This window comes from Rhizomucor pusillus (assembly GCF_041956525.1).
Source record: "Rhizomucor pusillus strain CBS 183.67 unplaced genomic scaffold VTP01scaffold_23, whole genome shotgun sequence".
In the NCBI taxonomy this organism is placed as follows: domain Eukaryota; kingdom Fungi; phylum Mucoromycota; class Mucoromycetes; order Mucorales; family Lichtheimiaceae; genus Rhizomucor; species Rhizomucor pusillus.
Genome location: NW_027192165.1, coordinates 236,692 through 260,482, shown reverse-complemented (window position 1 = coordinate 260,482; position 23,791 = coordinate 236,692). Strand labels below are relative to the sequence as shown.

The following is a 23,791-nucleotide window of genomic DNA, read 5'->3' as shown; positions in this document are numbered from 1 at the left end:
ATTGTTAATATTGTTATTATTACTATTATTATTATTATTATTATTATTATTATTATCATCATCATCACCATCATCACCATCACCACCATCACCACCATCATCACCATCACCACCATCACCACCATCATCACCATCACCACCATCATCACCATCACCACCATCACCACCATCATCACCATCACCACCATCACCACCCTAGCCCTGTCTTATAAAGGGCGGTGGTGGGGACGTGGTGGATGACCCAGTGGCTAGTGCGCACGACTGCCACCCGACATGCCCGCGTTCAACCCCTCCCTCTGCCACCTTTTTCCTCTTGCCCAACTTCTTTTTTTGCAACTCCTGCTTACTTAGACGAAAACTTACCATCATAGTTGTGCGATAACCTATGCATGCAACAATTTTCTAAATGCTTTCAATCAAGTGACATTGGGTGCAACTGGTGCAACTGGTTCCCAACTGCCTCGCAACTGGTGCTTACTTAGACGAAAAGTTACCATCATAGTTGTAGGCCTATCACGTCGTACTTGCTCACGGCGTGAGACAGATCAATACGACTTAACATCGACCCGTCGTTATGCTCGCCGCAGTGCTCGGCGTCCGATACAAATACGATCATCTGCTTGATGTCAATACAAACTTGCGTCCGGAATCCTGACTTCTTTAGTTTGTACGAGTAGGATCGAGCCGAATCATGCCGTCGAACGTAGGATGCCCGACTATCATGTCCGTCCGAAAGCAACGTCGCATGTTTAAGTCCTTTGGGATTCCTCAACTGCGCGCAGAGAATCCGTATGCGCGTCATCGAAAACATACCCGTAAGACAGCCGTTGAGTAGACCATCTAACCTGTCATGGGAGTTTCTAAAGAAATCCCGATAGAGTGCGTAAGAGCTACTGCGAGAATAAACCTCGACATGTCCGCAATCGACGACCCAGACAGTAGAAAGTATAGGATGAGCAACCCTTTCTCGACATGGTTGTACGGCCCAGCGTACTCGTGCTGGCCAAAGACCACCATTAGGAAGAAAAACACCGGGAGGACACCCAACCGATTCAAGACAAAATTCTTTACGAATGCAATCTCATTCACCGGTTTGATCTCAGACCGATGATACTTTTCCTTCCGAGCTGATGGCCACGATGACGTTGGAGGTCGTCTAGGACCAAAGAGCTAGCACCTGTCTTGGTAAATAGGACCCGCTTCGCAAGCTACGCGGGTCTTTTAAGACATATAAAATATCCTTAGCTGGTCGAGTGACTTTTGGATATTCCTATCCCAGTACATAGGACGAGGCTAAGGATATTTTATATGTCTTAAAAGACCCGTGGAGCTTGCGAAGCGGGTCGTACTTAAAGGAATAGGCGCAAGCTCTTTGATTCTGGATGGCCTCCAATGACAATCCTCCAATAGCAACGAGGTTGAGGGATTACCACCTCACTTCCTCCGAAGATCCACCATCTTGATACTCCTGTGGTTTCTAATGACGACTTCCGGAAGTTCCGGTCGTATCCATTCTTTCTCTCGTATATGCGCACAGGCATCTGCTGCCATGGGTCCCGTTGCAAACACATCCCAAGAGAATACAGCAATACAAAATTTATCCTTTTGTATTATTGCGTCCATGAATCGAGATGCCTGTTCCGTACATTGCGGTCAATCCTTTCGCTGGAGTCAATTGCGGTATAAAAGTGAACTCCATGAATCTGCTCTTCTGTAATCTCCTCATATAACTTTTCGTCGGAACACTGAAGTACAGCCCGCATTGCAGGAGAAATTGTTGGAACATGCTGCTTTTATGCGTTTCTTCCTGTTTACCCTCCAATGGTAGACCGAGAGCTATTGCTCGTCTTTTCATTTTCATGCTTTCCGCCTGCAGGTATTCAGTTATCACTAGCCGCGTCCTCATGCCATCCAATATTTCGGTCGAAACGTCATCTCCACGAACATCCGCCGTAAACAATTTCAGTTTCTCCTCAGCACTCCACTTTCTCTGTCGCTATACGTTTTCATTAGATATGTCTGTATTCTCGCATTCGAAGCATCTATACATACCTTCGTTCCCTTCTTTGCCTCCTTCAAAGTCGTTGCTACTTTACAGCAAATAAGATCCTGTGCAGATTATCGTGATACCGATATATTCACTGACCTTGAATAATGCATGATGTTGAAGACAATGCATCCGTAGATCTTCCTTATCTTCAAATGCTGTAGCACAAGTGATGCACGGAAATACTGCTGCCGTAGGAGTGCTTTCCTCTTTGACAACAAGATTCTCTCTATAGAACACATAAGCCTTCGGTAAAAGCAAAGGTAATGTCAATTGTATACTTTCGAACTAAATTTCTCGTGATCTTTCGGCAATTTCGGGAAAGGGATTTCCTTCGGACACAACATATTCAAGAATATCATGGCCTCGGACACGACATTTTTCGTTCTCGTACACAACATCCAATAATCATCCCAAATGATCTAGCATATCAACGAATCGCGCTTGACCTTGACAGTAGCAGCGGTCAGATTATGTTTGATGTAGAAAATTCCTCCAAAGCGACACTGCAGGTACAAGTGACGAACACGGCTGGACTTCACCGTAACAGCATAGGCATCCCAACGCGCAATAACCTGAGCAGCTTCTTTCAGCTCTTCTTGGTTTTCAAATCAACAATTCAACACATTAGACATTGTATTGTTCGAGACAACGTGTCCGAGGACTTATGCTCGTTGAGCTTAAATGTTGTGTCCTTTCTATAAACATGAGGATTGCTGCCCCGGCTACAACCGAAGAACCAGGATACGAACGCCTAAGAAAATTGGTAGCAGGTTTTATCAAGAAAGTGACAGTCGTGCACCCGATTTCATGGAAGCATTTACCATAGAGATGATAAACGGGACAATCCACACCGTCTCCGGCCACAAAGGAAAAATATAGTCGCAACACACGCTACGCAAATAACTGAAGAAGATGTCGTAGCTATAATTCAATCGGATACGAACGAATTGGCAATGGGAAGAAACAGAGCTCACGGCTTAGTGCTCTGATAGTTCTGCTCTTCTTCAAGAGCTGTTTAAGGCAGGATATACAAAGGCTGAACTTGACAGACAGGAATATCAAAATGATCGACGACGCCCTGAACGGTTTCGAATTTGTTTAAAATCGAAATTCCAATGATGATAAAAGCATGGAAGAAGACGAAGCTGCAACAATCCAATAATGAAGATATGGAAGTGGATATGACGTTACCGGATCCTAGACCAAGCTCAGGTTACTACTTGGAACTAAATCCGAATCGCCACAGTTCATGCTATATAGATGCAGTCGTCGAGCTCCTATGGCATTCAATATTGCCTCATATCGACATCGAAAACATCGCAGCGCAAAGCGTTTGAGCAGTACTTCAACGCCGTAAAAGAGCGAACGGTCATGCAGTACATGAACACATAGACATTATAATAGATATATACTTGAATATTCAGTAAATCATAGCCATTCGGGATAGGAATGCTATGTCTTCATCAGCACACTATAATAGTGTAGTATGAGGAACAATTACAATCGATGATTTAAAAGTAAATTATGATTATTTATTAATTATATATATATATTAATTATTTTAATTTAAGGCTTAAATTAGAAGTCCCAAAAAATTATAATTATATAAAATACTCTTGATATATATGATTGTTTAACATTTTATTATATATTACCATAGAAATTCACTGAACCATCCCATTTTATAAAATGGAAATAATTAAAAATGTTCCTCTATGATCGTGTACCGTTCTGTAACTACACGATTTTTCGTCGGTCTCGTCAGGAGCTGCCGGCGTTCATGCCGCTTTATGCAGACAATGAGGAACGAAGATTACTTTTCCGCACAAACTAACCAGCGGAGCCTTTTGTCATTTTTGAAATGGAAGAAAGCTCTAGGAATTGAACTGCAAGGAAAGAGAAAGGAGCACGACTGCGAACAATGTCGAGCGAGGAAGCAACAGGGGCATATCAACGTTTTAAGGTACGGGTTAAAAGAAACACGGGAAACGCATATGTTTCCTGGCTCTTTTAATATTATTTGTTATATATTTTACAGAAAGAAAGAGACAGCGAGGAAGTTTACAGGCTCTGGAATGAGCAAAATGTAAAGAAAAGTGTGGAGAAGAATGTAAGGAACCGTAACGGTGATGATTAAAGGGAGGAACAAACTGATATGAGAAGCAGACGACAAGAAGTGAAGGAGACATCGAGTCTGTGGAGTCACGGCGAAAATGACATCGAGGTCAGAAATGACGAAGAGCAAAAAGAAAAGGAAGGAAATGTACGTAGTTAAACGATAGGTTAAAGGAAATGTTTGGTGTTTAACCCGTGGATATTTCGGTGTGATAGAGTACGGAGAATGATAGGAAAATGGATTCTGACGGTACGTATGGACCGGACGATCGTTCTTGAATCGAGCACTTTGACAGTTGTTGCACGTCGGAGGAGGGTTTACAACTATCTAGTTGGAGACGGTTTTGAGGAATATTTCGAACCTGAAGATGCGATCAAGGTGCGTAATAATCCAGCAGATGCAGAGAATACGGAACTTGACGACCGAGCAAGGTTTTGTTTGAAAAGTGGATGGTAGGAGAGATTGGCATAACAGTCGAATTCTTGGTGCACCGTGTACAAATTGTTTTGGCTGCCAAGCAGTCATTAGGGGACATCTATGGTAAATGAGAAGTAAATGCTGTAAATGCCATCGCCGCTTGTAAAGGTACAAGTTCGTATAAGTTGGATACACAAATGAAGCTTATAGACAGGATGGATGCTAATGAAGAAAGGCATGGATGGTACGGCACTTCATTCAATTAGCCAAATAGGTCAAAAAGCTATTACTTTTTGCGAACTGCGTATATACTAGCGCGGATATGTAAAGAATACTAACGGCTCATGTTCCTTCGTTGATCGCTTTCATCGTTCCTGTGTACCTATTGCTAGGATGATACACAGGTGACAACCAAAACAGATTCGGTGGGATCGGTCATCCAACAGGAGACACGTGTGAATGTCACGTCGTAACGTTATCAATCAGTCGAAACTTTTCTATTCATTGCAGGCGTTATTTTCTTCAGACAAACAGACATAGCAGTATAATTTTGGAGCATGATCCGCGGCAGTGGATATGCGCTATTGCTGTTTGGAAAGAGCTCATATTCTGTTACATGTACAACCTGCAGCAACGCGGAGAAGATCAAACGCTGCATTCTGAATGAAATTATGAGTTTGCATCGTCCAGCCGCAGATCAGGCAGAAATACAGTAGCTGTCGACACCAAATCGAAAGTGATGTCATAATAGCATACAGCCTGTCTTGAATGAATTTTTTCGACGCATTCAAGTCGATGAAACGCTACAATATAACAATAAGAGAACCACCAAATTCAACAACTAATCCTTCATGTAAACATCTAGATGAATAAAGTGCTTTATAAAATATTCCTGACGTATTGAAAGTAGCTATGAGGACAAAGGATTCCTATTTATTTTCCTTGAGCTCCGTCTAACTTGAGATCTATGCTGCCAAAGGAATAAGGATGGGAAGATTGTGCCTCGGTTACTCCGCAATATTAGGGGATTCAGCACAGATACGAAGGCGTATTTCACCAGTTCTTTTTCGTATAAATGTCCGGCAGTCAGACACCAGGAGCAGCCTCTCCAGCGACAAATTCACTTACGCCAATGGAGCTAGACGTAAATGCGGCTACAACGCCGGAGCAGCAACAGCAATTACAACGAACACCTTCTGGATCTACAGAATTTCAGAATCCTAATCAAGTGCCGCCCGGCATCGTGAAGCAGGAAGGAGCGTCTTTTAATCCTTTGAACAATCCATTGTTTGCTGTTCCGGCCCCGGCTGCATCTTCTACGGCAACTGCAACAGCTCCTGTGAATCAGCCTGACGTTGAATTAAACAGAAGGGAGAAGACTCTGGCTGAATTCTTGGCCATGATGGACAACTACGCTCCTATTGTAAGGAACATTGTATTTTCTTTTTTTCTCAAGTCTTTACTGACCAATATCTCCTAGATACCAGATGCAGTGACAGACTATTACCTCAGTCGTACTGGGTTCGATTGCGATGATGTTCGGATGTAAGGATTATTGCATAATGCGTATTTGGCACGACCAACTAAAGATTACCAGAAAACGATTGTTGGCATTGGCAACTCAAAAGTTCGTAGCGGATATTGCTACGGATGCTTTCCAATATTGCAAAGTGCGGCAATCTGGAAATAGGAAGACCGGCAAGGTTCGTAAGATTATGTAAAAAGGAACGCTCCTGTTACTTGCTAACTACTGACAATGATCTGGTGCTCTTAGGACCGGAAAGCTGTGTTGACGATGGATGATCTGTCTGCAGCGTTAGCAGAATATGGCGTTAATGTAAAGAAACCTGAATACTATTCCTAAGAGCAATTTTGCAACTGTACATAGTTTTATAAATAACGCAGGGTTTCTAAAAGTTTCTTCAAAGTAAAAAAGGATATGCTTTCACGGAACTGAGCGGATTATTTTTCAAATAATTAGTTAGTGATTTGGCTAGGATTTATCAGAATCCATTCCCAGCATAGCCATCCAGTTCCTTTTTCTCTCCCTTCTCAAGATTCCTTCAACATCGAAACACCATGACTTCTCCAGAAACCAAGGTGTCAATATCCGACGATGAAGCCCTTGCGAGAAAGCTACAAGAGGAAGAAGATCGTGCCAGGAAGAACCTTTACACGCAGAGTATAGATCGCGACGAGATCTTGGCGAGAATGCTGCAAGAGGAAGAGGATCGAGAGTATGAGAACAGCAAGAAGCGTAAAGCAGAAATTCAAAACGACGATTGGCTTAAGATGTTTCGTAAGCCGGGAAGTGGTATTGATCCGCAAGAAACTTTGACAAGCGATCGAGAGTTGGCGCAACAGCTACAATTGGAGGAAGAAGAAGAATATAATCGTCGCGCGGTTGGTTCGAGCACGGAGACTAGTGTCAGCAGCAGCGACAAGGATCCTGATAAACTCGGATGTTATTTGGATACCGAAGATCCTAACCCGGATTTGCATGAACTCTTTGTTGTATTTGATAAACAATTTTTCGACAACAAACTGGCAGCCGTCGAGGTATGTTATATGTGACATATATATAACCAAGAACAATGAAGCTTAATGACGATTATTAGGTGAAATGGTCAAATCGTCTGACACTGTGGTAACAGAATAAAAGCGCAGCCGGTCGGTAATAGACGTACTTGCTAAATGCTATCTGCAGTGCAGGAATATGTCAATATGATACAGGCGGAGCTTGCACGATTAAGCTTTCAGAGCCGTTGCTAAAGTTTCGTCCTCGGATGGATATGATCAACACCCTGCTGGTTGGTACGATGCAAAGCTCTACAGAAGCGATTTCTAACGACTGCTTTCTATAGCATGAAATGATCCATGCCCTGCTATTTGTGACTATGCGATACGATAACCACGATGGACATGGGCCAGAATTCCTCAGAGAAGCAGAGCGTATCAATAAGCTTGCCGGCACAAATATTACTGTCTACCACAAGTATGTATTACTTGCATCGCAGATCGCACATATAAAAGCAGTTTGTGACACCATTCTCTAGCTTCCACGACGAGGTTGATCATTATAGACGTCATATTTGGCTTTGTGATGTGAGTAATGCGCAATATCTGCTTCTCAGGAATTGAAATCTAAAGCAAATTCTTAGGGCCCTTGTCAAAATCGACCACCTTTTTTTGGCATTGTGAAACGATCGATGAACAGGTGGATGTCCACAACGGAGGATTATGGATTAGTATTAGCAGCTGACCATATTTTGGGTGATTCTGATCAGACCACCACAACCTGCGGATTATTGGTTTTCTGAACACCAACGAACCTGCGGTGGCACTTTTCGAAAAATTGCAGAGCCTGAAGAGTCATCGAAGAAGCGACGGAAAAGGGATAAAAACATCAAGGACTTCTTTGATAATCCAAAGAAAGGGGACGCAAACGGTTCAAACTCAGTTGCATAAAGACGATCTCGGCGTCGTCTTGTTTCAGCCCACGCCTTCTTTTCCTCATCTTTTTCTTTTTCTCTCTTTGATGGAAAACTATTTGAAGGAAGTCGCGCTGGGTCGAGTAGCGGAAAGCATAAACAACAAACCATCTGTAGTGGAAACTGATCCTGAAATCCGCGCTGCTGCTGAAGCTGCTATTTCATCGTCAAAGCGCCACTGGTGGAAAAAGAGGCCTCAAGCAGATATCATTTTGAGTCCGCGCGATCGCCAAGTACTGCGCAAGGTGAAGTCAAGGGCATGGTATCTCGATAAAGGTTTCAAGTGCTGTTGTTTTCAGGTTGGTCTAGACGGCATCGTAGGTAAGGCGCAGACAATCAAGCCGATGACGTAGTATATGCCCCAGAATCGAAGGCTCATTTGACTTTTATTCTTCTTTGCAGGGCTAATTCCTTTTATTGGTGACTTTATTGGACTTTTCCTGGCACTCAATCTAGTCAGAACCGCATGCAAAGCATATCTTCCAGGCAGTATCATTATGGAAATGCTATTCAATGTAGCCGTGGATTTCCTGTAAGACAGTGTAATCTGATGGATGAAATTTGACATTTACGCTTACATACCATTGTAGACTTGGATTGACACCCATTGCTGGAGACATCCTTGATGTCATGTTTAAATGCAATTGGCGAAACGCGATGATATTGGAAGAGTATCTGTTTATCCGGCGACGAGATGAGCTTAGAGCCGAGCACACGGCAGATGGCACATACGGCAGTACGAGTGCATCTGCATCAGCAGCAGCGGCTGCAGCATCGTTGGAGATACCCCACCCGGACCCTCATCGTCCAAATAAGACTTTAATCAAAGCCCATTCTCACCAGTAACAAAATGAAACACGTGAAAAAAAAAGAAAATATATGATTTAATGCTTTGATCTTTCAATCTCTTCGAGTCCTTGTCTTGATCGTAAGCGAGATTGGGCTTCCATTTCAGGATCGCCTGCAACGTGTCCGATCACCGTGCCCAAAATGCCCAGGATGCGCTCATATTCGCCGTGTGTCCAGCTTGGTGCACCTGCCTGCAGTTGTTCCTCAGCTTTTTTATACGCTTCATCTGCCCAGGATTCGGTAGACCGGCCTGAGCTCTGCCACTCTTCAATACCAGACCATTGACCTAGCAAAGCTTGCACCTGGCCAGCACGTTTCCAAACCGAGCTTGTCAATTTGGTCCATTGTGGATCAGTTTCGGAATCTTCCACTCGATCAGTAATAGGCTGGTGGTGGTATGGATCTGTTTGCTGGAGAAACGCATTATTGTGAACGATCTGTGGCTGCGCTGAACTGCTGCTGCTTGCTCCTCCTTGCACGGGTGGATCTGGTGATGGCAAATAATAGTCGTTTTCTCTTGACATTGTGAGCAAAAAAGAGACCTGTCTGCATGAATTCCCCAACCCATGCATTTTGTTATCCACTTCATCCCGCATGAATTACTGTAACCAAATTGGCAAGGCAAAGTCCTTAACAGCTGGATAAGATCAATAAAGCAGGAAACGTTGGTTGGCGATCCCATCTATTCGAGACATTGGAATATGCAACTTAAGGAATGACGTTGACTATTATCTTCTCCAGTTTATTCATCTTAAATGCCGATCGGACAGTTCACGTACTGAAATATCATTTCGGCCGTTAAACCAAAAGTTTTCCCGTGGTCTGCTCCTCATGGCAGATACTAATTCAGAAGGAAGTCCATTTGATTTTAAAACCACACAGTCCCGATTCCAGAAGAAGCTGCTAGAAGCCCAAAGACATGCGGCAGAGCGGCAGATCGAGTTAGATCTCGTAAGAGCACCGAAATGAAAAAGAGTTTGAGACGTTTATGTTTTGACGCTCGGGGAAAAAAGTATGATCAGGATACGGCACAAGAGTCCTTGGAATCGCAGAAACATGCATTGAAAGCTGAAGTCGATGTTTTGGAGAAAAAAGTCGAATCGTTGCGAAAAGAACTAGAGCTCAGGAAGCGAAAACGGCAAGAGGAGGCGAGATTGTCAAAGCTGACGCCGGAGGAGCGCGCCAGGATTGTCGAACAGGAAGAGGAAGATGAAAAAGAAAGAGAAGAGGGAAAGCAAGAAGACCAAGAAGAAGATTTGCATGACATGAACGTGCTCTTGTAAGATATTTCATGACGAGAAAATGGAAAAGCCAGCTGACGGTAAGATGCTCTAGTGAGTATCTCGTTCTCGTGGGGAGCGTACCACTTCCAAAAAATGCAGCGGATATGTCTGGCAGCGACTTTGTTCTACCACATGTCGAACTGCGCGCCAAAGCTATGGAAAATCCAGAGGTATGAAAAGGTACAGTGTGGATCTATGCCATGTTTAAGCATATTTTCCCATGCAGGTCCTCGAGCAATCAGAATTTTGCCACATCCGAATAACGGAGGCAATTAATCAACCCATTTCATTACCGGATGGATCAAGTAAGTGCAGGACCCTGAAGGCTGAGAGGAAATCCCACAATGCTCATATAGTGTACAGCGAGGAGAAACTGCAAATTGACCGGTGCTTCATACGGCCAACCGTTTACTATTACCTTTGACGTCCTTCAACCTTCTCTTGTAATAGATAAGTTTGATTACGATGTCAATTTTGATATGCAGCTTGAAATCGGGCCCTTGCTACAAAAGTAAGCAATCAAGACAGAATAATGGGGATTTTGTTTCTTACCAGGAATTATACAGTGTCAAGGAAGAACGCAATCTATTATATTTTTTCCGCCTTGTTATCCATTACTCGAGGCTTTGCAATGAACGCAGACGAGTCTTTGATCGACTGCAAGAAGTATTCAGAGACAGATCGGTAGAAATTAAAGAAAAGGATGCAAACAGTCTAATCTTTAAAAATGAAAGGTAAGAAAGAAAAATACATAGAGTTATAATGTCATCTTAGTCTTGGATATTTTCAGCGGCAGTGGCGTGGAACTTACTCTATCATGGTCCATGGTCTTGAAAAATGAGATTCCATGTGTAAATATATGCGAACAAGTAACGCCAGACGTGCGGTTGGAATGCAACAACTGTGGATCATGTACGTAGACTGCATGTATTTTGTTTCTTGCGCTTATTAATGTAATATACTCAGCGAATCAAGAAGCAGACGATATGGAGAGTATATCAGCAGCTTTCGATGGTCTGATGCGGCAGAAGGGAGTACTTTTGGCGGCTCAAGTAATGATTTCGGCCTTACTTGGAGTATCTCTAGACTGAGTCGGATTTCTAAATCTGTGCTCATGAAGTGTATACTGTGAAACACACAGCGTTTTGTTTTTCTCTCCTTTTCAATCTATTACACACACATTCTCATTCTGCCATGGATTTCCAGAACCGAGTTGGTAGCAAGATTCGTAGCGGTGGTGTCGCTGGCTGGTCAGAATCAAATGTCGATCGACGCGAGAGATTACGCAAGCTCGCACTGGAAACGATTGACATTACAAAAGATCCTTATTTTATGAAGAATCATTTGGGTTCATACGAATGCAAGCTCTGTCTTACTCTGCACACGAGCGAAGGATCATATTTAGCGCATACACAAGGAAAGAAGCATCAATCAAATCTTGCGCGACGAGCAGCTAGAGAAGCCAAGGAATCAGCAAACGTACAGCCGGCCGTTGGACCAGCGAAACCTGCGGTTACTCGTCGCAATGTGATAAAGATCGGTCGCCCTGGCTACAGAATAACCAAAGTACGTGATCCAGTAACACGACAACTCGGTCTCCTCTTTCAGATCCAATACCCGCAGATCGCAGCCGATGTTATTCCTCGCCATAGGTTCATGTCAGCTTATGAGCAAAAAGTTGAAGCACCTAACAAGAGTCATCAATATCTGCTCATCGCTGCGGAACCTTACGAGACCATAGCGTTCAAAGTCCAGAGTAAGGAAATTGACAAGGCACCCGGCAAATTCTGGACCCACTGGGATCAGGATTCAAAGCAGTTCTCGCTGCAGTTTCTCTTCGCGTTGTAAATAATATTAACGATAGTAAATTGAAAGGTGGATCCAAATATGTATCATTTTTTCATTGCTTTATATTATAAAGATCATATATGCAACTAAATATATATAATGTTACAATGTTACATACGGAATACTAGGAATATTATCAAACAGCTTGCTCAGATATCTTGTCTTCCTTAGCTTCATATTCAGCATTGGCCTTGGGATTGGACTTGTTGTATGCGAGACGCTCTTCTTCTGTACGTCCAATCGCATCGTCCTCAACATCAACGAGATCGTTCTTGTAATGGCAAATATACAGCAAAATACCAGCAATAAATGCAGCAACACTAATGCCGGTGTACATCCAGGTCAGTTTTGGATCAACAGCCACGGAAACAAGAGCGAATTGCAAGAGAGAAGCAATGCAGTTTGTGAATAAGAACAAGGCCATGACGATAGACTTCATGGACTCTGGGGCCTTCTTGTATGCATACTCCAAACCAGTGATCGAGGCGAAAATCTCGGAAATAGCAATGAAAACATACGACGGAATCTGGTATGCTGCTGATATGTAGTTAGGACCATCGCCTTCGCTTGGGTGATCATAGTATGGTGGCGACATGTAGATCTTTGCCTGGATACCAGCAGAGTAGGCCCTAAAGAAAAACATGGGTCAATCGATACGTTCCATTGCATGACTTGTTTTTTGGCTGTATATTCATCTGCAACATACATTGCTACAGCACCAAAGAAGAAACCAAGAGCAATACGCAAAATGGGTCGCAGTGGGAAACCAATCCGGCGGAATCCAGGGTATACGATGCGATCCATAATAGGAATAAGGATAATCAGAGCAAACGGATCAATGTTTTGGATAACGTCATTTGGTACATTTCCCGTCCACATCTACGAGAGCCATGTATTTGAGTAATGGAGATAGTGTAAACGAGAGAATAATCACTTACGGTGGCTGCCTGAGAAATCAAGTTGTTCACAATTTGAGTGTAGCATAGCCAGTAGATTGGATACCAGCAAAAGACAATACAGGCGCGCAACGCACGCTGGAATTCATCGACAAAGATGTCATCCCATGTAGCCGAAGCAACCAATTCAGGGTGTGTTTCCCTGAGATTGGTGGGTTTGCAACCTTCGAAACTCTTGATTTTGAACCTGTATAATAGCAACTTGCCAGCTTCGACGTAGACGGATCCGCGCGGGGGACTTTGCTTGTAATATTTGCGGCCGGCTAGCACTACAATCATACAAGGGATAAACATCAAAGTAGGAAGCAAGTAAGCAGCCCAAAAGCCGACGTTCTTCTCAAGGTTTGTGGTAGCAATAGCAGAAAGACCGCCGATATTGATGGACCAGTAGAACATGTTGAAGATCTTTTGATATGTTGCTTGCGGCGTCACGATGACCCGAGAACCATCTTTCAGTGTGCGCACAAAGGGCTTCCTGGATTGATACTGCTCGGCCACCAGGGGCGAAACATTTGCCTTGATGCCGCCCGTTCCCAAACCGCAAATGATGATACCGACGATGAAGCCAGGGAAAGCAGAACCATTGTGGATAGATTCAGGGATGGAAGTGCATGTCAGAATCAAGAGACCGGTCATATAAACTGCTCCAAAGAGCAAAATTGCTTTGTATTTGCCGAGGAACTGATCAGCAACGATAGCGCCGATGATCTGCCAATAAAGAGAGGATTAGGATTTCAAAAGCTCTTGGGCAATTTAACAAAAATTCGGCTTACAGGGGTAACATAGCACCAAAATCTGTGATAGAAAGGAAAGCGTGTAAAAGCTCGAGCTGTAAATAATATAGAAACATATATAAGTACGACGTTTTGTAACTTACTGGAAGAACGTTGTTAACGCTGTGGCAGTTTGCTGTCCTCGACCAAGAGCACCGGCTTGCTTTGCAGGGTCTAGCGTGTTTAGTCAGCAATAAAGCAATTTTTTCTTTTTTGGAAATCAGGATTTACTTACAGTGCCCTGGATCAGGGAACTGAATGTAGTTCTGAAAAGGTCCAATAAGACCATAATATGTGAAACGCTCGCAGAACTCGATGATAATGACCAAAAAGGCAGAGAAAGGAATACGGTCAGCCACCTCGCGGAGGGTCTTCCAATCCTCCTCTGTGGGTTCAGGGTACTCTTCTACGTGAGCCTCCACGGAGGAGGCTACAACTTCCTCCTTGGCTTCCTTAACATGCTTGATTTTCTCTTCAGACATTTTTGTTTCGCAAAAGAACGCGGCGCAAAAAGGAAGAGAGCAAGAAAGTAAGAGAAAAAGGAAACGCAAAGAGAAAAAAAGTTAAGATGTCAATTTTATATTTCTCTCTCTCTTTTTCTCTTTTGAGGTCTTTTTTTTTTTCCTGATGAGAAGTCCCTCATCTGCTTGTATTTTCTCAGGGTCGATGGCTGTACCCACTCTTGATCAAAAAGGTTCATTGTCCTTGTGATCAGCTCTGTTTCTGATTTGTGAGACTCACCTTGTGCTAGGTGAGGAATGTCTGGAAATCGTTTGCCTAACCAATCGATTTTCCTTATCAGGCGCTTTCTGCAAAGTAATTGTCTTTCTCGCATGTGTTACTTGAGGTTTCCTGCAAACAGTACCAAGGGATACGAGGTCGTAGTAGTATGAGCATAAAATTGACTGTCTATCGATGCCTGAGTCTCGCCAGTAAATGAAAAATGCTTGCCTCGTCTCAAAATAAGCGATCCATGATAAAAGCAGACCGATGAAAAATAATGGTGCAATCCGTTCTCACAGGTATTCCAAAATCGGCAAAAATCGCTTAAAATGAGATAGCGTTCCACATGGAACCTTTGTGCAAAGTACCCTGATATACACCTCCCATCCGATCAAATCGTTGTATCGGGATGACGGTACCACCCTCGTCTGAAGACTACCAAGCCTACAGATAACTAATTGCGGTGCATAGCTCGCTCTATTGCTTCTCTCTCGTAAAGAAAGGGGAAATGCGCCACTCAGAGGTGGGAAAGAGCTGCGCGATCTTGATTCGTGGATACTGATCTCGCAAATTGTGGATACGTGTGACTATCATCATGTAGCGAGCTGTAAATTTGGTCACATCGACTGAACAGCGTGGGAGAAGGGATGTCAGAAACGTTGCCTGACGCCTGTTTCCAAGTGGGAAAGACTCCCATAAACTACATATCATAAGCGAAGCGTGGGAAAGTGCACTTGGCAACTCCCCGTTTCTTGGAAAATTAAGAGCTTATCAGCGGTGTCAAGTTGATGATTGAGCCATCTGTTGGGTTTGCAACAATGGCGTTAGGTTCCGATCCACGCTGGGGGGAAGCTCTTGGATGTCTCTTGCATTGTTGGCGTTAGCATATGTCATTAGCCCGCATATATCTCTTCTCACCTATGCTTTGCTGTTCACGTTGCAATGCACCTCTTCACTAATACTTAGGTAACTATTCTGCCATGTAAAATATGCAATGTTGCAAAACAAAGAACAAACAGGTGATGCGCTAGTGGATTCGCTGGAAATATCAGCAGAATAAAATACCCGTCAAATATGTACTGTTTTTCTATCTTATGAGATATCTTACACCCAATAATAGGCTAGCTACCTCGGACGAGGCATCCACTGGCATTCCGCTTGAGGTTTCCGGCATTTCCACTATAATCGCTAAAATTTTTCTCGAGTTATTGAACGCTGATAACTTCCCAAATTATTTTTATCAGCAGTTTGATTTTTAAAGACTGTTTAAAACCTTTTAGAGTAACGATATTTGGATTTCACGCTCCAAAGAGTATCGAGCCAAGTCTATCCGGCAACCGGCGAGAGAATTCCCAGACTTTGGGTTCATTTCAACTCATCGGCAAGATATCCACAGGAAGAATATGTCTGCATTCTGCGAATGAGGATATCGAAGAAGTAGTTTGTACTTGAATCCATCAGCGGAAGCCAGAGCGCAGAAATCTTATCGACATTGGAATTTGCTTCGGACAACAGACTCTCGGACACAGAAATGCGGTCAGTGTCCGGGTGTACGCATAAATCATGCATAATGGAAACTGCTGAATGATAAGTGGTTAATGAATTAGATAGTGCTTCTTTATTTTCAGAGTAAGGATGAAATACACTCTATGCTTGGGAAATAAATACGTGAATACTGATCTTGGTGGCCACGAAAAATCCTGCCACTCCTCCGATCCTGCGCCTGCGCTCCCCATCCTGAAAATTAACTCACTTTGTCCCTCGATATTACAAGGCAAAACGTCAGGCACTCCAGTTACGTTTTTCAACAAGAGATTCCCCAATGCGGACTACCAAGAAGTTGTCAAAGCATTATTTGATTCTGCAGAGAATGCGTACGTCGATGCGAAAAAGAGACCTGGGGTCTGAATTTGAGCCACGACAAAGGGAGCCTTGGGCTGTACAGCCGGTAGTTAGAACAATCAAATATTTCCTTTTTTCCATTCATTTCTAATTGTATTTTTGTTTTCATTCGTTTGATGGATCATTGTTTACAGGGAGAGGATAGATGAGAAAAAGCAGGGATGATAAAACAGTATAATACAGAATTTGATCCTTCCTTTTTATAATCGTCGAGCTTTCTTGGGTCGGCAACCACCGAATGCTACGGGAGTCGCATCCGTAACGCGCTTAATGTTCCAGTCACCAGTGACTAGTGCCTTGTACGCTGCCTCTCGACCAGCACCAAAGCCTTTCATAATAACATGAAGATACTTGATTTGCAGATTCTTTGCCTTCTTCTTCTCCAATAGCTGCAGCGCTGCTTGATGGGCAGCCTCGTAACCGCTACGTGCTGATTTCTTAAATCCAGCTGTTCCTCCAGACGTCTGCACCAATGTCTTTCCATCTGGACTCGTCAGGTTGAGAATGGTATTGTTTTCACTGGCGTGGATATAAAGCTTGTGCTGCTCGTTGCTTCCAACCGTCGCAATTACTTGGTCCAAGTTCATAAAATCGCCCATGGAGCCACCCAGCGAACGTTCTTGTCGTCCTCCACCATACAAGGAGTTATCCGAGCTCTTTTCTGCCTCTGACTCTTTCATGATCTTGAGAATGTTGTTCAATTGATCGTTCTTTGTCGATTCTTCGACAGCATTTCGCGAGTTGCCGGCGTCATTCCATCGCATTGCTGTCATTGTAAGTTGACGAGCTGTTGTTGCTATTGCTGTTCTACCAGCATACAGTGAGGAGCGCAGGCAATGCATCCTTGCTGGCAGCATTTTGGAAGAAGTATAGGAAAAAGCCACTCGTGTTTTCTCCTGTTGGTTTCCCTCCAGGGCAGCCCGCTCGGACGGAACATTTCATGTTCCGCGTTGACATGGCAACCCGATAGGAAAAGCATCCAACATTTACAATCGACATAGTTGTCAATTGCTGCTTATAGAATGCGTATCTTCGAAAAAGAGCTGATCGGATGCTGGATCATTTTAACAGGTATACATCAGGCATCCTTTCGAAATCAATATACCGAAGTTTATGATCTTTGACAGAGTGATAGGGGCATGATGAGTTAACTGAAAACGACAGTCTCCTTAGTTTCATAAATCTAAAGGGGGACACTGAATCCATGAGACAGAGCTTACATCAAAAGTGACTGCCAGGAGCTTGGTCATCATGCATCTTCCATACCCGTGGTAAACTGAGTTTCATGGGAACCGATAATTTTATCCACAATGAGTTCGTCGGTTGACGTTTACCCTCTCCCCCCTAACCCGCTTTTATAACCATGACAAAGGCTTCTGCCTCAAGCTCAAGATTGCAGGTGTCAGGGTCTGCAAGAGCAGCTGACCACAGCGACACTGCGAGCAGATTGAGGCAGTCAAGAAAGGATGAGGTATACTATGTTTGTACAAGTCGTGTACTTTTTGAAACGTGTTTATGCTAGAGATTCTTTGCTGATCTTGTAGGCAATCCGCAAAAAGTTGGAAACTGAATTATCCAGAAAGAAGACAGGAGCCACTCGATTGCGACAGAGTCGAAAGCAGGTGCCAGGCACTGTATCTGCCCTGAAACCGCTCCAGGCTCTTACGGTATCAGAAAGCATGCTCGTTATGGAAGCAGCACAGTTAATGGCGGCCAAAAGATGCGACTGTGTGTTGGTAGTAGACGAGGAGGACCATCTTAGCGGTATCTTTACAGTATGAAGAGCCATTCGCACAGGGATTACGCTGTCGAATATGAACTGATAGAGGTTACTAGGCCAAGGATCTTGCCTATCGCGTCGTGGCTGAATCGATTGATGCACGGTAAGGGAATTTGGTCCTTTCGTATCAAAAATATTCTACTTGGAATTTGAATATTGAATCTACTCCCTTAGAGCTGCAACTGTCGCACAGATCATGACAAAGGGTCCCATGTGCGTGACATCTGACACTTCAGCTACTGATGCTCTCAACCTTATGGTCGCCCGCGGCTTCAGACATCTTGTAAGAAAACATGCATTTTGGAGAAGACCGTTTGTGTGAATAGGAAATAATAACGATCGTGACAACAGCCTGTATGCAACGAGGAAGGTGATATCTTTGGTCTGTTGGATATTACCAAATGTTTGTATGAAGCACTTGACAAGATGGAGCGAGCCTATGGGTCTTCAAAGAAACTGTATGATGCACTTGAAGGAATGGAACGTGAATGGAACAGCAGCCCTATCCAACTCGTGCAATACATGGAAACTCTTCGGGATCGCATGTCTTGTCCCGAATTGAACACGGTTTTGGACGGCTCGCGACCTGCAGAAGTCAGTGTCAAGACAAGTGTGCGAGAAGTTGCTCGTTTGATGAAACATTACCACACTACGGCGGTGCTTGTAAAAGATAAGCATGGCCTGTCTGGTATCTTTACAACGTACGTAAAAAGCAGGAAAATCTTCAATATTATTTCTGACTAACTATCTACGTGCAACTGTAGCAAAGATGTTGTACTTCGAGTTATAGCTCCTGGTCTCAACCCCGATACATGCTCGGTTGTTCGCGTAATGACTCCTCACCCTGACACCGCTACGCCTCAGACAACTATTTTAGAAGCATTGAGACGGATGCATGGTATGCCCAGACTCTGTAACGACTTCGAGGATTATGTCGGGCTTACTCTTGATTCTGCCAGATGGTCACTATCTAAACCTTCCTGTGATCGAAGAGAATACTGTCATAGGCATGGTTGATGTTCTCAAACTTACATATGCAACTCTGGAACAGATTCACAGCATCCAAGGTGGTGACGGTGAAGGTACATACAAACCACCATAAGCATTTCGAGAGAAAAAGAACTTATTCCTTTTCTGTAGGACCAATGTGGTCTCGGTTTTGGGATAGCTTTGGAGCCGCCGACGACACTGACTCACAAGTATCGGATCCCGCAACGGCTTCGCATTCAACCAGCCAAGCACCTTCGTCTCGGCACTTGGGTGCTTCAGTCATATCGCCAGATCCAGGATCTTCTCAACTTCAGAGTTTTCCAGAGATAACTCCCAACGAATCAGCGAGCATGGTTGCTCACAGTCAGCATAGTGGAAGCAGTAACAACAAGCGCCGCGAAGATAACCAATCTAGTCTCAATGATACCGATATCCAGCAACACCAGCAACACCACGGCACAGACGGGTTCGCTTTTAAGTTTACCTCAGCCAGCGGCAAAACACACCGTTTCATGTCATCACGCGACAACTATTCGCTTCTATACCAGGCCATACAAGAAAAGGCTGGAAAAGAATATGAAGGCAAATTACAGGTGTATTACACAGACGACGACGGTGACCAAGTCCTTATTAACTCTGACGCCGACGTTTCCGGAGCAGTCAACCTTGCAGAACGATTAGGTCAAAATAGAGTTCTGCTTGAAGTGCATTCCAAGGACGAACCAACGCCAATGCAGAGCCAGCACGTGCAGCGCAGAGGCCACCAAAAAGGCTCTGTGAACGCACAAGATTTGCTTTTGCCAGCTGCCATTACATTCTTGGGTGCTGTCATCGTTGGTGTCGTCGTCTTTTCAAAGGCCAGCGATCGTAGATAATGATCAAAACAAGACTGTTACTCTTCCTCTTCTTCTGTTCTATCTGTTCCTTACATAGCATCGATAATAATAAACTGCTCTTGCATATACGATATGTACTTTTTATGTAATGAGGTATTATCTATTTACAGCGATTGGAAGTAAGGATGGGGATTTAGTCGTCGGTGATCCTTCCAACGTTTGCATTGATGAAAAGAGCTTCAACGAATAGCAACGGATAATCTTTTGCACGTTTGAAGAACTGACGGGTGCAGTAGTTGATGAATTCCACCAACTGTTTCAAAGCAGGCGTCGGCTGCATGTACCTTGCATCGGTAAGGATGAGAGAGAATAGATTGAGGATCGGTAACTACAATGGTATTTCAGACGTCAGCGGTGGAAAAAGATACAAAGTGGACTATATTTCACCTTCCAAAATATGTGCTCAACTCCTCGTTTCACCATGATTCTGTGGAAAAGGCTAACGATGGCATGTAACGGACCTTGATCCAATTCTTGGTATCGCTCAAGAAGGGTGCAGTATACTTGTATAACGTCGTACGTTGCAAATTTCTAGTTGCCGTTAGTATGCTAATTTGAGGGTGCCGTGTTACTGACAAATCTAACCTTTTCAAACTGTTCAAATCGAAAGATGCGTTCTGTCGGTGTTCGCTCTTCTTCATCATCATCATCATTTTCTGGATCACTTTCCGGTACGTCCTCGCCATCAGCTTCCGAAGGTATTTTGTTAATACATACTAGTTTTCGGACCTCTTCTGCTGCTATCATTACCTTGCGACTTCCTCGATGTAAGACCTTTTCTACCTTTTCTCACAAAGAACACTTGCTTCTTGTTGGCGTATTTCTCGAGCGTCCGTAATACAATGTGCACCAATTGAACGGCACTAGTCAGATAACTTTTAAAGAGGATTAAAGAGAGCTGACAAATTGCAACGTATAATTTCACTGCATACCCGTATGATTGATTTTTATAGCGACGTATAAGGTCCACAATGACATCCAAATTAGTACTCTCGTGGAAAATGTTGCTCTGAATATATTCCGCCACATCTTTGTGTTCCTGATTTTCGGATACTGCCATGTTGCCAATAATCGTTAACTACAAAATCTGCAGTTAGATCCAGCGTCTTGAAACTTTGCTACCGATAGACGTTTACCATTTGACGAAGACAATCTGCCGAAACTTGCGCATCCAACCATATCTATACATTCATCTTGAGTCCATTCGCGTAACATACTCGGCTTAGGTTATTCTACCTTCTTATCGATGGCGTCTCTCAATCTTCGCAGACAAAGAAGACAGGTCGTTAAATCCAACGCTGTGGCTGCCAAATCATAGTCAAAAAGGAATCCATCCTGCTTGTCTTCGCTGCTTGTTTCTTCATTTTCTTTAGCTGCGGTTTGCGGCATTTTTAATGGTAACAATAGAGCTTCTTCCGATGGTGTATCGTTCTGTTCCTTTTCTTTTCGTTTGTCTTGAGCAGTCTTTTCAAACACTAAGTATTCCAAGAACCATTGCATTGTATAGAAATATTGAGGATAGTCTTTCTCCGTTATTTTCGGATCTTCTCGTTCAATATCCCTCCGAATCGATCGATAAAAGGCTGTGGGAAAGGAAATCATTAGCCGCCAGCAGAGGATACATTAGATATAGCAAGCTACTTGCAGTTGAATGAATTTTCCAGAAAGCCTCTAGCCATTTCCTTCAGCCTTTTTAGTGCTTCACGGTTTCGATATGTAATGTGTACATTCACTTCATCCTAAGCAGAGATGTAGTCAATATTCAAATCAGTTTTCTACGCAGCTATTATGTAGGATGTACCATCTCTTTTCTCTTCCGGCCACGCATATCTGGCTTCTTCTCTGCATCGATGAGGACACCAAGGTTCCTATATCCTGCCGTCTGCTTATGGAATACATATCTGCGTCCATCCTAACGATATTATTTTTAATATCGACCGCGCGAGGAGCATTTTTCCACCAAGGTTGTTCCCTTACATTTCTATGGACGGCATATGTGCCTCCAAATCTGCTGTGCCGACTGGGTAAATCTTTGTGCTGCAGGCGTACTTTTGTCTTTTCCCTGTCCAGCAGATGGCTTAATTTCTCAGTTAAACTTCCACCTCTGTGGCCCTAAGGAGCGAATAAATACAGGAATATCCAGCATGAAATGTTTAAAGCTACATACCTGTCTCTGTTGTTCGCTAAGGATGAAAACCTCTCTTGGCTGTACGTGACGCAAGATATTGTATAGCATTTCCAGTACAATGACATTCCACTCTGCAACGCCAGCCTCCATGCTATTGGAACCAATGACCAGTAGGAGCTCTAATACACCAACTTCTGCAAATCTTAGCACCATTTTTTCCTTGAAGTATAGTTGTTAGTCTCTCCGTGTATAAGCCGAGTATATGCTGCGGCCAACATACTTGCAAATTTGTCAAATCAGCAGATGATCCAGTTACAGATTGGGAAGCATTCAAATCCGGGATAACTGTCAAGTTACGAAATAGATAAAGGACAAGGCGGATAATAGTATGATCGTAAGTTGAACGCTCTCTATGGCAAAAGGTTACGGATATGTAGATATACGAAAGACTTGTTCAACGCTACCTGTACGGGGTACTGAGTGGACCGACAAGCAGATACATAATTGTCTCTAGCACATCAGGTTCCAACAAGGCTTTTTTAAACTTTCGATAGCGGTCCATTTGGTTGGGATCATATTCCTCATCATCCATATGTTTGGGCTTTTCAAGCGGCCATGTCATTGGAACGAGAAGCTCCACTGTGATACGTAAATCAGCAACCTGCGGCTTAAGAATCATGTATGTCAAGCACTCACCGCAAGCCAGAACAAAACGGAGGCCAACTTCAGAGCGATCATTTTTGTGGAGCTGAATAATAGGTACAAGATCGTTCTCCAACAAGTTGTACTCGTACATTGCTGCCAAGAATGTCTTTACGGGACTTTGTGCTTGGGCACGGATAGCAGCTTTGAGATCCTTCAAACATCCTGCATTACCAACGGTTAGTACTTTGTTTCGTGATCATGCTCCAACTTTGCTACTTGCCGAGAGCCTGGTCGCCTAGACTGTATACTTTAACGAATTCATCGGGGCCAACTTGACGATCTTCAAAACCGCCGAGCGCCGTGCAAGTCGCAAGAATGTACGCTTTTTCTTGGTCAAAGGGTGACGATTCAGTTTCCTCCATACTGTCGTGTCAAAGTGTGTGCTGTAGAGCAGAAATAACTGACACGAGCGGGATTGATCGTCGCGCCGGGACGCGTCTGTGGTGGCACAAGAGCGTGTTCGTCTTCTCCGCTCCCAGTAGGTCCATAGAAAATTTCGGTTTTGCCCGTTTGCTCACAAGCAGAAATTCGCAGTTTTTCTCATACTCAAAACACAGTGCACGCTTGGGATCTTTAATGATGCAGGCTACTTTGAGCATATCTTTGCGATTGGCTTTGAGATACGACATTCATAAATGGTTTATGGAGCGCAGCAGAATAGAATCATGATATTTAGTGTTTGAGAATCCTTATACTAATATAGACTGCCAGACATATCCGTATGCTCAATTGTGGTCTTTTTAGCCATGATGCTTGAAGCACCGAGCAGGCGGCATTCGACCATCTAGTAATTTTCACATCAGTAAACATCGGGTATTCGTCACTTTATCGCTGACTTCGCTGCATTTTACGCCTGTATTTGCCGGTGTATGTATCCATTTTGA

The 23,791-nt window shown here is 43.6% G+C and overlaps 11 protein-coding genes across 11 annotated transcripts; 6 read left to right on the top strand and 5 right to left on the bottom strand.

Annotated features, from left to right (window-relative positions):
- Nucleotides 1–496: 496 nt before the first annotated feature.
- On the bottom strand, nt 497–2,289 carry VTP01DRAFT_5622 (uncharacterized protein; the record flags this gene model as incomplete). The annotated part of the gene is made up of 5 exons (XM_069384435.1): nt 497–845; nt 908–1,156; nt 1,816–1,870; nt 2,053–2,087; nt 2,147–2,289. The coding sequence occupies 5 exons, from the start codon at nt 2,287–2,289 to the stop codon at nt 497–499; spliced, it is 831 nt and encodes a 276-aa protein (XP_069235290.1).
- Nucleotides 2,290–5,658: 3,369 nt separating this feature from the next.
- VTP01DRAFT_5621 (uncharacterized protein) lies at nt 5,659–6,447 on the top strand (the record flags this gene model as incomplete). The annotated part of the gene is made up of 4 exons (XM_069384434.1): nt 5,659–6,006; nt 6,064–6,128; nt 6,181–6,286; nt 6,358–6,447. 4 exons carry the CDS (start codon nt 5,659–5,661, stop codon nt 6,445–6,447), a joined length of 609 nt encoding a protein of 202 aa, XP_069235289.1.
- Nucleotides 6,448–6,662: 215 nt separating this feature from the next.
- VTP01DRAFT_5620 (uncharacterized protein) lies at nt 6,663–8,051 on the top strand (the record flags this gene model as incomplete). The annotated part of the gene is made up of 7 exons (XM_069384433.1): nt 6,663–7,142; nt 7,202–7,230; nt 7,291–7,393; nt 7,448–7,578; nt 7,640–7,688; nt 7,745–7,800; nt 7,871–8,051. 7 exons carry the CDS (start codon nt 6,663–6,665, stop codon nt 8,049–8,051), a joined length of 1,029 nt encoding a protein of 342 aa, XP_069235288.1.
- A 70-nt stretch (nt 8,052–8,121) lies between these two features.
- Nucleotides 8,122–8,920, top strand: VTP01DRAFT_5619 (uncharacterized protein; the record flags this gene model as incomplete). The annotated part of the gene is made up of 3 exons (XM_069384431.1): nt 8,122–8,395; nt 8,477–8,606; nt 8,665–8,920. The coding sequence occupies 3 exons, from the start codon at nt 8,122–8,124 to the stop codon at nt 8,918–8,920; spliced, it is 660 nt and encodes a 219-aa protein (XP_069235287.1).
- Nucleotides 8,921–8,958: 38 nt separating this feature from the next.
- On the bottom strand, nt 8,959–9,447 carry VTP01DRAFT_5618 (uncharacterized protein; the record flags this gene model as incomplete). The annotated part of the gene is made up of 1 exon (XM_069384430.1): nt 8,959–9,447. The coding sequence occupies one exon, from the start codon at nt 9,445–9,447 to the stop codon at nt 8,959–8,961; it is 489 nt and encodes a 162-aa protein (XP_069235286.1).
- A 307-nt stretch (nt 9,448–9,754) lies between these two features.
- VTP01DRAFT_5617 (uncharacterized protein) lies at nt 9,755–11,297 on the top strand (the record flags this gene model as incomplete). Its single annotated transcript, XM_069384429.1, has 8 exons — nt 9,755–9,874; nt 9,937–10,202; nt 10,259–10,376; nt 10,433–10,511; nt 10,570–10,717; nt 10,773–10,940; nt 10,997–11,118; nt 11,173–11,297. The coding sequence occupies 8 exons, from the start codon at nt 9,755–9,757 to the stop codon at nt 11,295–11,297; spliced, it is 1,146 nt and encodes a 381-aa protein (XP_069235285.1).
- Nucleotides 11,298–11,400: 103 nt separating this feature from the next.
- VTP01DRAFT_5616 (uncharacterized protein) lies at nt 11,401–12,054 on the top strand (the record flags this gene model as incomplete). The annotated part of the gene is made up of 1 exon (XM_069384428.1): nt 11,401–12,054. One exon carries the CDS (start codon nt 11,401–11,403, stop codon nt 12,052–12,054), a length of 654 nt encoding a protein of 217 aa, XP_069235284.1.
- Nucleotides 12,055–12,190: 136 nt separating this feature from the next.
- Nucleotides 12,191–14,265, bottom strand: VTP01DRAFT_5615 (uncharacterized protein; the record flags this gene model as incomplete). The annotated part of the gene is made up of 6 exons (XM_069384427.1): nt 12,191–12,683; nt 12,761–12,933; nt 12,993–13,718; nt 13,784–13,805; nt 13,888–13,957; nt 14,019–14,265. 6 exons carry the CDS (start codon nt 14,263–14,265, stop codon nt 12,191–12,193), a joined length of 1,731 nt encoding a protein of 576 aa, XP_069235283.1.
- A 2,343-nt stretch (nt 14,266–16,608) lies between these two features.
- Nucleotides 16,609–17,265, bottom strand: VTP01DRAFT_5614 (mitochondrial 37S ribosomal protein uS11m; the record flags this gene model as incomplete). The annotated part of the gene is made up of 1 exon (XM_069384426.1): nt 16,609–17,265. One exon carries the CDS (start codon nt 17,263–17,265, stop codon nt 16,609–16,611), a length of 657 nt encoding a protein of 218 aa, XP_069235282.1.
- Nucleotides 17,266–17,771: 506 nt separating this feature from the next.
- VTP01DRAFT_5613 (uncharacterized protein) lies at nt 17,772–20,053 on the top strand (the record flags this gene model as incomplete). Its single annotated transcript, XM_069384425.1, has 8 exons — nt 17,772–17,879; nt 17,953–18,183; nt 18,245–18,291; nt 18,363–18,471; nt 18,540–18,889; nt 18,953–19,086; nt 19,148–19,270; nt 19,329–20,053. 8 exons carry the CDS (start codon nt 17,772–17,774, stop codon nt 20,051–20,053), a joined length of 1,827 nt encoding a protein of 608 aa, XP_069235281.1.
- A 154-nt stretch (nt 20,054–20,207) lies between these two features.
- Nucleotides 20,208–23,269, bottom strand: VTP01DRAFT_5612 (uncharacterized protein; the record flags this gene model as incomplete). Its single annotated transcript, XM_069384424.1, has 15 exons — nt 20,208–20,402; nt 20,462–20,605; nt 20,660–20,763; nt 20,825–20,949; nt 21,007–21,152; nt 21,211–21,255; nt 21,311–21,657; nt 21,720–21,813; nt 21,876–21,986; nt 22,052–22,186; nt 22,242–22,421; nt 22,483–22,612; nt 22,667–22,841; nt 22,899–23,069; nt 23,128–23,269. 15 exons carry the CDS (start codon nt 23,267–23,269, stop codon nt 20,208–20,210), a joined length of 2,244 nt encoding a protein of 747 aa, XP_069235280.1.
- Between the last annotated feature and the right edge of the window lie 522 nt (nt 23,270–23,791).